This window comes from Heptranchias perlo, chromosome 5, assembly GCF_035084215.1.
Source record: "Heptranchias perlo isolate sHepPer1 chromosome 5, sHepPer1.hap1, whole genome shotgun sequence".
Lineage (NCBI taxonomy): Eukaryota > Metazoa > Chordata > Chondrichthyes > Hexanchiformes > Hexanchidae > Heptranchias > Heptranchias perlo.
Genome location: NC_090329.1, coordinates 101,927,211 through 101,940,900, shown reverse-complemented (window position 1 = coordinate 101,940,900; position 13,690 = coordinate 101,927,211). Strand labels below are relative to the sequence as shown.

The window sequence follows — 13,690 nt, the reverse complement described above, 5'->3', positions numbered from 1 at the left end:
GTAATTACATTAATTAAAAACAATGGAAACATAATGAAAATCTTCAAAATAAACCTAAATGTTTGGCAATTTTAAGAGCAGATTTTACAAATTTGAGTTCCCAAAGCACAGCTACAAGTTCCAGGAGAGCATATTGCAATTTGGGTGTGGAGGCCTGCAGGATTTTACATGCACAAATCTCAAATTCATAAAAGCCAACCTTTAGTGTTCAGAAAGTAGAATGCATTATATCTGCTTAAAATGGGACGCAGCAATGTATACTTGTATTTTATTTAAATGTAGTGTTCTTATTCCTTGTCAGGTTGCACCTGATCCTATCTGTCACTGTACTATGGGAAGCCTGGGAGAGAGAGAGTCTGGCTGCTGCAGATAGCAATACACAGCTGCAGTCTCCTTGGCCATCTGCCTGTAAATCAGCAGTCCGAGTGCATTTTATTTGACAAGTTGTTGGTGGTACAGTAACATTAGGAATTCTACTGCCAACCCTAAAACAAGGCATTCAGCAACAAAATCTTCTTACTTGCACTTCCTGTTGATGAGGCAACAGAAGACTTTGAAACTGCTGCCACTGCCCCTAATGAAGATGGTGTTTCAGTCCCAGAGGTGATCGCTGGTCGTAGCCTTGTGCTTCTGGTACGCACCGCAGAAGCAGATTCACCTGCCTTGCCGTTGGCCTGAATAACAGAGGGTTTCATACTTGTTGATCGCACAGGCATAGATAAAGGTGAAGAAATGGGTTGCTCTGTCTTGGCATGGGGTTTTAAAAACTTTCGTTTCCTTTCAGGGCTGTAATTAAAACACGGACTGTCATTATATATCCACAATGGAAAACTTCACATTAAAAGCAGATTATTCTTGAATTATACAGCCAACTTTTGAGTTAAATTTTTTTTTCTTCACATTATTCCAGGGAAGAGGTAAAAAATGCCACTGGTTACACTCTTATCTCTTATTACATCCATTCAGCTAAATAAAAGGCAGACAGTAACTAATTTAAATTCACATCACTATCTGTTTGAAAATGTTGAATCAAAGAAAGATAAGTCACAAGAATAATTTATTCCTACATTGTCCCTTCATCTATTAAAAAAAACACGACTTATTTGTCAATTTTTGTTAATTCATCATCAGAGCCACTGCACTGTATTTCCTCTCCACTTGTTACAGCAAATTCAGTTTCTTTAACATCATGTTACACCGAGCCTACAGCACAGAAACAGGCCATTCGGCCTAACTGGTCTATGCCGGCATTTATGCTCCACACGACCCTCCTTCATCTAACCCTATTTGCATACACTTCTATTCCTTCTCCCTCATATGTTTATCTAGCTTCCCCTTAAATGTATCTATGCTATTTGCCTCAACTACTCCTAGTGGTAGTGCGTTCCACATTCTAACCATTTTTGGATAAAGAAGTTTCTCCTGAATTCCCCATTGGATTTACTAGTGGCTATCTTATATTTATGACCTCTAGTTTTGGACTGCCCCACAAGTGGAAACATTTTCTCTACGACTAGTCTATCAAATGCTTTCATTATCTTAAAGACCTCTATCAGGTCACTCCTCAGCCTTCTATTTTCTAGAGCCCCAGCTTGTTCAGCCTTTCATGATAAGCATATCCTCTCAGTTCTGGTATCATCCTTGTGAATCTTTTTTGCACCGTCTCCAATGCCTCTATATCCTTTTTATTATATGGAGATCAGAGCTGTGCACAGTACTCCAAGTGTAGCACAGTAATCTGAGTACTGATGAAACTCTATTAAAAATAAGCTCAAACCTCATGAAGATGAACAATTTTTCAAACATTTCTATATTCTAGGTCTCAATATTTTTAAATTTGATTTCCTCCTCTTGTTAGTTATGTATGGCATGCATGATTATGCAGCCAAGTGGACAGGCATGCAATCTGGCTTTTGCCAGTACCACTCTTCATTGAACCAGAGTGGAGGTGCATCATACTTGCTCAGAGAGGCTCACCATTCCAATTTTCTCTCCTTCTGCAAATCACTTCACTTCTGCTCTGCTCCTTCTACTAAAATCACGTCAGAGATCTAAAACTCCTCCCTTTCTCCTTTAAACCTCAGAGCTGGTGCTACAATTTTATTGGAGACAAATAGCTCTTCTCAGTTACATGCACAGGTTGTTGGATGAATCAAATCAGTGTTTAACCACACAATGCTCATGTACAACATCCTCCTGCACCATTTCACTGTCCCACACTTGATAACACCCACTGACTTAGTATCAATTAATTTGTGGAAGGAGTTTGACTATACTTAGAATCACCAAATTTCCCAGCACTGAAGGAGGCCATTCGGCCCATTGCATGTGAAGGAGGTCTCAAAGAGCTATCTCCACTTTGTCCTCTTTCTCTGCCCTTTCAAATATTTATCGATTTCCCTTTTAAAAGGTATTATGGATTCTGTTTCCACCACAATTTCTGCTGGGCATTCCATCTCCCAACAACCCTTCGCATTAAAAAAATTCTCTTAACTTCTCCCTTTGTTCTTTTGGTGATGATCTAAATTTATCCCCTCCAGTTACTGACTCAATCATCAGTGGAAACACTTATTCCCCATTTACCTTATTAAAACCCTAATAATTTTGAGCACCTCTATCAAATCTCTTGACTTTCTCTGTTCTAACAAAAAGATCCCCAGTTTTTCTAACCTAACTGGTCTTTACCAAGGAAGAAGATGCTGCCAGAATCTAGGTGAAGGAAGGCATAGGGGTCAATTTTCGGATGGCCGAGCGGGTGCGTTCGTGGTGTGGGGCTCCTAAAACTGAGCATTCCAGGAGTGGGTCCGGAGCCCGGCTCCAACCCGTCCACTTCCGGGTTCCCCAATGACACGAATCGGTGCGCACGCAGCCCCCGCATGCGGGACTTCCACCAGCAATCAAAGCCGACGGGATCCCACTTAAGATCATTATCTGGGTACTTGAGGCCGTTTACAGACCTCATTAGTTGCAGATTTTAGGAGGATTTGGATTTTGAACTACCCAGAGCGTGTTTCCCATGCTGGGGGAAACACTCCCTGTTTAAACAGACGTGTTGCAGCCAGCAGCCAGTGGCAGCTGCAAAGGTCCATTTAACAGGTGCGGGGTAAACCCTCATTCATTGCAGCAGGGCACTCTGTCACCTCAGACAAAGTTTTACCTGCCACACCATTGTCTCCACACTCCAAATTATTAAATCATACCCTAAACTCTGCTGTTCAAACACATTTACCTACTTTGTGGGCCCTCTCGCGCTCACACCGTCAGGATGCGGGGGTTCCATTGCTGCATTCATCACTCCATTGGAGGATGAGCAACATCACCAGCCTCGCCAGGCACGCCGTCCGCCTCCGCCACGTGGAGCTACACAACACAGTGCTGCGCAACAGGCACCTGCACAAAGTAGTCGTGCAACTACACATACACCCACTGTAGGGTGACTCAATGGATGGCATCAAGGGTGTTCATGGAGAACCTCATGAAAGGGCCTTATTGCACAAGCCAGTCAAGAATGGCCAAGACGTAGCAATATAATATGTAATGTGAGTTGATCAGAAATCAAATAGAAGTAAAAACCATGACAAAGCCTCAAACACCCTTGTGCATCCCCTTCATGCTCACGACACATTTGCCTTATGCTTCCTACTACACATACGTGATGCATGCCCTGTGGCTGCAGCACAGGTAGTGGCAGGTTGGGTGAGGCTGACTGTGAAAGAGATGCATGAGAGGGTGAGTATGAGACAGAGCCATGAGATTGTATGAGGATTGGGTTGAGTGGTAGTGGTGGGATGAGTACTGGCAAGGTGATTAAGTGCAGGTAAGATGAGGATGAGCTTTGAGTGGGTGTGAGGAGTGATGTGATAGAGTAATGTTGGCAGTGCAGAAGGAGATATGGGGTGGGGGCGGTGATGTGGCAGACGAAGTGTAGGGGAATGAGTAAGTGTACTCACTTTGGCTGACCTGGTTAGGTCATTGAAGTGCCTCCTGCACTGTATGCAGGTGCGTGATATATAGGTGGTGCTGGTGACCTCCTCTGCCACCTCGAGCTGGGCCTTCGTGGTGACAGAGGCAGGCCACTTCCTTCCGCCTGCCGGGTGGAAGATCTCCCTCCTCCTCACCCCATCCAGTAGGACCTGGAGAGGCATCATTAAACCTGGGAGCAGCCTTCCCCCTGGGCTGCTCCATGCTGTAATTTTGGCTCCTTTCTGCAGCATTAGTCAGTGGAGGACTGCCCCTTTAAATAGGGCTCCTCCAGCTGACAGCCTATGATGCGGGTGTGCAGTCCGCCCGCTGCGCAGCTTTCCAGCGCGAAACCCGGAAGCCAAGGTAAGTGGCTTCAATTTACTTATGATTGCGTGGGGAACCCACCGATTTTACTGGGCAGGTTACTCACGCACCCAGTCGACCACCCCGCTGGCAACCCGCCTTCCTCCTAATATCGGGCCCATAGTTAAGATACTGAATGAGATAAAAATTGAGAAAGAAGGGGTACTTGAAAGGCTAGCTGTACTTAAAATAGTTAAGTCACCTGTTCCGGATGGAATGCAACCTAGGATGTTGAGGGAAGGGGGGAAATTGCGGAGGTACTGGCCATAATCTTCCAGGTATCCTTAGATATGGGCGTGGTTCCAGAGGACTGGAGAATTGCAAATGTTACACCCTTGTTCAAAAAAGGATGTAAAGATAAACCCAGCAATTATAGGCCAGTCAGTTTAACCTTGGTGGTTGGGAAACTTTTGGAAACGATAATCCGGGACAGAATTAACAGTCACTTGGATGAGTATGGATTGATTAGGGAAAGCCAGCACGGATTTGTTAAAGGCAAATCGTGTTCAAACAACTTGATAGAGTTTTTTGATGAGGTAACAGAGAGAGTAGATGAGGGCAATGCAGTTGATGTGGTGTATATGGATTTTCAAAAAGCGTTTGATAAATTGCCACATGGTAGGCTTACTATTAAGATTACGGCCCATGGAATAAAGGGGGCAATAGCAACATGGATACATAATTGGCTAAATGACATGAAACAGAGAGTATTGTGAACCGTTGTTTTTCGGACTGGAGGGAGGTGTACAGTGGTGTTCCCAGGGGTCGGTGCTGGGACCACTGCTTTTCTTGATATATATCAATGACTTGGACTTGGGAGTACAGAGCACAATTTCAAAATTTGCAGATGACACAAAACTTGGAAGGGTAGTGAACAGTGAAGAGGACAGTGATAGACTTCAAGAGGATATAGACAGGCTGGTGGCATGGGCAAACATGTGGCAGATGAAGTTTAATGCGGAAAAATGCGAGGTGATGCATTTCAGTAGAAAAAATGAGGAGAGGCAATATAAACTAGAGGGCACAATTCTAAAAGGGGTAGAGCAACAGAGGGATCTGGGGGTATATGTGCACAAATCGTTGAAGGTGGCAGGTCAGGTTGAGAAAGTGGTTAAAAAAGCATATGGGGTTCTGGGTTTTATAAATAGAAGCATAGAGTACAAAAGTAAGGCAGTCATGATGAACTGGTTCGGCCACAACTGGAGTATTGTGTCCAGTTCTGGGCACCACACTTTAGGAAGGATGTGAAGGCCTTAGAGAGGGTGCAGAGGAGATTTACCAGAATGATTCCAGGGATGAGGGACTTAAATTACGTGGATAGACTAGAGAAGCTGGGATTGTTCTCCTTGGAACAGAGAAGGTTGAGAGGAGATTTGATAGAGGTATTCAAAATCATGAACAGAGTAGATAGAGAAACTGTTCCCATTGGCAGAAGGGTCAAGAACCAGAGGACATAGATTTAAGGTGAAAGAACCAAAGGTGATGTGAGGAAAAACTCTTTTACACAGCAGGTGGTTATGATCTGGAATGCACTGCTCAAGGGAGTGGTGGAGGCAGATTCAATCATGGCTTTCAAAAGGGAACTGGATAAGCACTTGAAATGAAAAAATGTACAGGGTTACAAGGATAGGGCGGGGCAGTAGGACTAGCTGAATTGCTCATGCATAGAGCCAGCACAGACTCGATGGGCTGAATGGCCTCCGTCCGTGCTATAACATTCTATGATTCTATGAACTGAAGCTCCTCATCCCTGGTATGACTTTAGTGAATCAATATGCCCTCTCCATAACTTTGAAATTCTTCCTAAATTAGAATGTCCAGAACTGGACACAACATTCTAACTACAGCCAAACTGATGATTTGTTTGGGTTTAGCTATTGCACTCACTATCAACTTTTTAAGATTTGTGTATCTTTCATGTCACAAGTCTCTCTGTTCTATTCTTTTACCAGTTAGTGTATATTTACTCTCCATATTCTTCATTCCAAAATGTATCTCTTCAAAATTCTTTGCATTAAATTTCGTCCAAATCCATATGCTGAATATAATAGTTTGGCTATGTCCTCCTGAACGTATTTACAGTCCTCCTCACTGTTAACCATGCTCAATATTTTTACGTTGTCTACAAATTTTGATATGCCCCCTATACCCAGCCAGATCATTTATATATATTGAGATCAGCAATGGTCCCAATCATTACCCCATGGGAGGACATAATTGTTTACACTCCTCCAGTCCAAACAACATTCATAAACAATATTTTCTGTTTTGTATCCTTTAGCCAACTTCTTATCTATGCTGCCACAGTCTCTTTAATATCTTGCACCTTATGTTTATCAATAAGCCCCCTGTACCACACATTACCAAAAGCCTTTGAAAAGCCATTTATAAAACATCACCTGCATTTCCTTCATCAATAAGCTTTGTTATTTCCTTAAAAAATTGTCATAACTTCATACAGTGCATTATTTTTAAAATAGAGTTACTTCCAAAAAGTTTCTTAGAACTGAGAACAGTAACAAAGTACTTCTCACACAATCAGAACTACAAAAAACATGCCAGGTTACTGTTTGACAAAATCTTTTAAAAATCCAATTTCTGACTTTGGAGTTATGATACATTCCCAATACAAGACTAACTTGTTCATCATTCAGCCAATTCATGCACTTTTAAATCTGTATCCAATGGAATCAACCCTTGTACACTCTTGTCATCATTGACAAAATGGTACTTATTGTAGTCCTCCCTTTCTCCTTTAAACCTCAGAGGTGGTGCTACAATTTTACTGGAGACAAATAGCTCTTCTCAGTTACATGTACAGGTTGTTGGCGGCTGAAATTCCAGGGCCCCTGTTCATGACCACAATTGCAGTGAAGTGTGTCTTCCCATCACTTGCAGCAAAGATTAAGACCCTATCCCAAATTGTGGGCACAGAGTCATGTAGATAGTTGGAGCAGACTGCATGCGCTGTACAGGTGCAACTATCCGGAAGAAAATTAGAGCATCCTCTGCCATTCTGATGAGGGAGTCTGAGGCCCTTATTGGGCCATAGAGGCATTATATATTACATGGTATTTACAGCACGGAAACAAGCAATTCGGCCCGACAGATCTATGCCAGTATTTATGCTCCACACCAACCTTACTTCATCTCACACTATCGACATATCCTCCTATTCCTTTCTCCCTCATGTACTTATCCAGCTTCCCCTTAAATGCATCATAAATTCTTCAGCTTAAAAGGACATCAAGGCCTGATTTCTACAGGTAATTGTTCCTCACTGGCATTGATTACCTTTGTTGGAAAGCATTTGGAATGTCCACTAACTCTCAGTTGGCCTGGCCTCTGCTTAGGCCTAAGGAGGACATAGTTTCCTGTATAGCCTGGGAACACCATCAAAAACTTATGCTAACATAGAAGGGGCAGTAGGAAGACTTGCCCGCTCCAGCTTGACTGGAATTTAGAGTGCTTCCCACACGGCACGCAAGTCCGGTGGATTTGGATTACGTGCCAAATTCTGACCCCTCCGCTCCCACCATGAGTGATGCACCCACTTTGCCTCCTTCCATTCTCCCCCCAAACAAGGAATTTGAGGTCCTTTGTTTAAACAATAAATTGAGCCAAATTGAGCTCTGTTTTAACTTCTAATGACACCTATGATTATTCTTTTCCAGAGCTCCTACAAAGTAGCAGCACAATAAATGGTAGAACTAAATGCAACTTTGCAATCAAATGCTGCTAAACTTTGTTTTGTACCAGACAGAAGTTTTTGCATTAACTGTCATCATTGCTCTACATGGGTGGTGTTAAGAATATCTTGCCCAACAGGTGAAAACAATCTAAATACTTTAAGAGCTTTCATTAAGAAGGCTGCAATATGTAACAGCAGGAACAGTCAGCTAATACTTTGAGACTTGAGTAGGTTAACAGGTCTGTCACTTTTTGGTTACAAGGCTTTGTTCAAACTAACTTCTATGACAATTTATTGGTTTTAATATTCAATCTGTTTCCAGAAAAAGATAAACTAGTATTGAATCTGTACCCTCAAATTAAAACCACTTTCCTGTTCTCTATACCTAATGACAATGTGGTTAACGGAAAATATTGCCACAGCAATTTATCACCTATCCTTTGACTACCCTGAATGAATATACCTTGATGCTGCACTGCTCGAGGGAGAGCTACTTCTTCTTCGCTTCTGCCGTTGGCTGGAAGGCTTCTTTCTTGAATAAAATCGAACTGCTGACTTATAATCAGCAATGACCGAGCTTATGTGTTCTTCAAACAATGCCGACAGCCGTAAGCTCATGCTGTAGATCTGGTGAGAATGAACATTTAATTGTGAGACTAGACCAATGCAATCTCCTTTTCTGAATGCATATTTAAGTGTCTAAATAACGCAAAAGTAATGTTACCATAATAAGCCTGACAATGCATTCCAGTTTATTATATCATTTTAGGAATTTGTTAAATAGGCTGTTTTGTTACAACAATGTTGCCCAAACTAGGGGTGACATCTCTAAGGTGAGACCTAATGACTTGGTCTCGGGGGCATGGAAAACTGGGCAAATTATTTTTTTACTTTACATCATCCACAAATTATGCATTCCTGTGACTCCTGCCACTCCTTCATAAATGGAGACATTAAACCGAAGCTCCATCTGCCCTCTCAGGTGGATGTGAAATATCCCATGACACTATTCATATTTTGTCTCGAGAAGTGATGCACACGTCAGAGTGGGTGGTTGGATTGTAATGTTGCTTCTAGCTGTTGACACTAGGAACATACGAGCAGATGTAAGTCATTTGGCTATTTTGCTAGGCATGGCAGCTCTTATCTTTTTTCACCAAGCTTTTGGTCACCTGTTCTACTATCTCATGTGGCTTGGTGTCAAATTTTGTTTGATAACGCTCCTATGAAGTGCCTTGGGGCATTTTACTATGTTAAAGGTGCCATATAAATGCAAGTTGTTGTTGTCAATTCCTTGCCTTTTGTTCATATCAACAGGAGGGAGAGATTCAAAGCCTTCCTAGACAGACAGACCGATAGAGAGAGAGAGAGCGCAAGAGAGAGAGAGAGAAGGGAAAATGTGAATTTCAGCCCATAATATTTATATTAGTTTAGATAGAATTGAGTTGGGAATATTCGGATTTTGGGTTGGAGTGGAGTTCACAAATGTAAATCTACTTACCTTTTCGTCCACAGCTAAATGGCCACTGTCAACCAAAGTCAATAACATGCCCTCTCCTTATTTATTTTGGACGACTCCTATGTCATTTCAACAGTTTCTTTTGACTGTTAGCTTACCCGTGACTTTTTGCTGGGAGTGTAAGCTTTGGAGTTGCTAAAAACAAGACGCACGTCTTTATACAATTCCAATGGCGTCTCATAATTTCCAGCCTCTAGTGTCTCTTTTACTGTTCCAAAATCCATTGGTGTATCAACAATATCTCTATAATCCTAAAAGAAAAAAAATGTTTACAAAAAAAGAGGACGTCAGTAATCTATAAAATTGAAATAAAAGCTGGTCAGCTAAATCAAGACCACAAATTTGAGAAATGAAGGCATAGGGGAAGAATGTGCAAGTGGTCTAATGGGCCAGCGTGAAAGCTTTCCCATGCTGAAATCTGCACTGGGAATTTCCTTGGGGATCTCACGATCGGCTGCTGTAACTTTGGTGGAAACCCCAGATACACCGCATAAACGGAGTTTCCGCCAAATTTCCGCTAACGTTACGGCGGCTGATTAGCTGAACCCCCAGGAGATTACCGGCGCTGGCCTCTGTATCACAATGGTGCTGTTGAATACTTGTGTGCGTGTGTAAAAGAAAGTATAGAATTAATACCCTTAATATAAGGTAGCCAGTGATTCTTGCTTATAGACAGCAATGACTATTTTCAGGAATAATAAGAAAAAAATGTCAACACAGGAAATCTGAAATAAAAATAGAAAATGCTCGAAGTACACACAGCAGTAAACATCTGAAAAGAGAAAGATAGATTATTGTTTTGGGTGCGATTGCAATATAATTTACCTTTCTCTTTTATATAGGCCAGCTGCACTATGGGGGAAGGAAATCCCAAAATGCACAAAATCTGGCAAATGGCTAATTTCCAAAGGAATTAGAAATGAAACAAGGTCATGTAGATCAGCAGCAAAGCCTCCAAAATGCAACATAGCAAATTTCCGTACGCAATTCTACAACCTGCACTCCCCAAATTGCAAGGCTCTGTGCCATGAGCAGAGTCTCCAAAATATTCCTTTGTATATCTTTTTTAAGCACTCAGTCAAAGTGCCTTGAAGTTACTTAAAAGAAAAATAATGATGTAGACAACGTGTAACCAAATAAAGCAAAACAGGTATTTACATACTGGATACTCAAATAAATCCACAGGCCGACGGAAAGGCTCCGAGTCTTCACACTGCAAGATTAGATCCAGCAGCTCCCGACAGCGCACCTTCCAGGCGTTAATATCGTGTGACTGAACACGATTGCGCTGTGTCCTCCTGGGCTGGTGTTCCTGGATTCCCCAAAATACAAGAATTAAAAGATTATGCCTAAAACATATTAACATACTTTAAATCTCTTCCAGCGTGTGACTGACCCTTCATCACTACCTGAAGTATCTAATCTCCATGCAACATCTACTCCTGACAGCGTAGAGCAGATATTAACCATACAGGTTGAACCTGAGTCCGTGCATTCTGTGCATTTCATGGTGGAGCATGAATGCCCTGTTATTTCCAAGAAAGTCTACTTTGGGCACAAAACTTGTAGCATATCACATTATGAAATGAGTATCAGGGATGAGAAAAGGGCATTTAGCCCAGTGAAGCTCATCTCACTTACGGATGCATTAAGGCTAAAATAGATGCTAGTTTCACAACTAAGACGGGTTACTTTTAAAAAAATTATTAACAGTTTATTTATTGAAGTAGCAGATTAATATTTTGTACATAACGTACAATATATTTACTTTATCTCCCCCCGCAACCCCCACAAAAAGCTACCAACAAATAAATACACTACGCCAGCTGATCTGCATACATATGTGCTGACACTTCTGTTACACAGAAACAAGGATCAGGTTACCTTCTTATTCCTGGTGGAGGTTCCTGGAACATCAGAATTCTCTGCCTCATTGTCCTTATAACCAGAAAAATAGGACAGAACAACTTAACACAAACATTACAGTTAGAAACAAACATCTATTAATGTGGTATGGATAATATGGAATGTTGCAGTTTGAGTGTATCACGAGTTTATTTAAGGTTCAAGAATAGTTTTAAAACTCTGCAAATCTTCATAAATAACAGGCCAGATTTTGCTGTGAGCAGCGAACAAACAGCGTCGTTCGTTAGACTTGCAGTTGCCCACAGACTTTCTATGAGCTTTTGCACGGCAAGTTCCTGGAAATTAGAGATCCAAAACGGATGGTGCCCTCTACAGGGCATCTGGGTCCTGTGTGAACAGGGCAAGCAGTGGTGTATCTCCTCAACCAGATTGAAGCATCATTAATAACAGCGCTGAGTCAGAACCAGGAAGTGTAAGTGAGAATAGTGAATATAATGCCAAATCAGGTACAAAAAGCGAAATAAAGAGAGGTTAAAAAAGATTGAATTAAGAGAGGTAAAAGAGACAGAAAGAAAAAGTTTTAAAAAATTATTTAACATTTTTTTAATATCCGACAATAATTAAAATCTGAAGGAATGAGATTCCACACTTGTAAAAGTTAATTTTCAGTGCCAAAGAGGTTGTTTGGCCGTAATTAAGGCTTATCACACATTTAAAAGGGTGCTTAGACTGAAATGGACAAGCTCTAATTTATAGGAACAGGAATAGGCCATTTAGCCCCTCGAGCCTGTTCTGCCATTCAATGAGATCATGTGACTGATCTGTGACCTAACTCCATATACCCGTCTTAGCCCCATATCCCTTAATATCTTTGATTAACAAAAATCTATCAATTTCAGATTTAAAATTAACAATTGAGCTAACATCATCTGCCATTTGCGGAAGAGAGTTTCAAACTTCTACCACCCTTTGCGTGTAGAAGTGTTTCCTAACTTCACTCCTGAAAATCCTGGCTCTAATTTTTAGGCTACGTCCCCTAGTCCTAGACTCTCCAACCAACGGAAATAGTTTCTCCCTATCTACCCTATCAGTTCCCCTTAATATCTTGAAAACTTTGATCAAATCACCCCTTAATCTTCTAAATTCAAGGAAATATAACCCTAGTTTGTGTAATCTCTCCTCATAATTTAACCCTTGGAGTCCAGGTATCATTCTGGTAAAACTACGCTGCACTCCCTCCAAGGCCAATATATCCTTCCTAAGGTGCGGTGCCCAGAACTGAACACAGAACTCCAGCTGTGGTCTAACCAGGGCTTTGTATAGCTGTAGCATAACTTCAACCCCTTGTATTCTAGTCCTCTACACATAAAGATCAGCATTCCATGAGCCTTTTTGATTATTTTCTGTACCTGTCCATGACATTTCAATGATCTATGTATATGGACCCCTAAGTCTCTTTGGACCTCCACTGTTTCGATCTTTTCACCATTTAGAAAGTACTCTGATCTATCCTTTTTAGGTCCAAAGTGGATGACCTCATACTTGCCTACACTGAAATCCATTTGCCACAATATTGCGCATTCACTGAATCAATTAATATCTCTCTGTAATTTTATGCCTCCATCTACATTGCTACAATACTGTCTATGTGTCATCTCCAAACTTGGATATGTGGCTCTCTTATCTCATCATCTAGTCAATTTTTGGTAAGTTTTGTCTGTATCCATCAGATAATAACATAAGAACATAACTGGAGCAGGAGTAGGCCACATGGCCCCTCGAGCCTGTTCCACCATTCAATAAGATCATGGCTGATCTTTGACCTCAACTCCACTTTCCCGCCCGATCCCCATATCCCTTGATTCCCCTAGTGTCCAAAAATCTATCCATCTCAGCCTTGAATATACTTAACGGCTGAGCATCCACAGCCCACTGTGGTACAGAATTCCAAAGATTCACAACCCTCTGAGTGGAGAAATTCCTCCTCATCTCAGTCCTTATCCTGAGACTATGCCCCCAGTTCTAGACTCTCCAGCCAGGTAAGTACAGGAACTTGCCATTCAATACAGCGAGATGCCATTTTTGTGCAGTTTTTAGAGGAGCATCGCATCTCGGCCAGCAACTTCCACTTTTAACTCCACATGTGCGATCGCCGGAAGTTACTGTCCAATTTGCAAATAACAGTACTCACTGTCATGTTTACAGCAAAATCCAGCCCAATGTTTTATTTTCATACATGTTGGTGAGTAAATAACTAGGGCTTTAATCTGATCGCAAATTCAGGGAAC

The 13,690-nt window shown here is 41.6% G+C and overlaps 1 protein-coding gene across 3 annotated transcripts in view; it reads right to left on the bottom strand.

Moving 5' to 3' along the window:
* The window catches only part of phip (pleckstrin homology domain interacting protein), a 219,148-nt gene that overhangs the window by 20,826 nt on the left and 184,632 nt on the right, over positions 1–13,690 (bottom strand). For all 3 annotated transcript variants that reach the window (XM_067984931.1, XM_067984932.1, XM_067984933.1), the window contains exons 34-38: positions 11,421–11,474; positions 10,699–10,848; positions 9,635–9,787; positions 8,481–8,644; positions 521–786 (exon numbers count right to left, since the gene is read on the bottom strand). In XM_067984931.1, the coding sequence (XP_067841032.1) occupies positions 521–786; positions 8,481–8,644; positions 9,635–9,787; positions 10,699–10,848; positions 11,421–11,474 (787 nt within the window). The remainder of the gene's footprint in view (positions 1–520; positions 787–8,480; positions 8,645–9,634; positions 9,788–10,698; positions 10,849–11,420; positions 11,475–13,690) is intronic.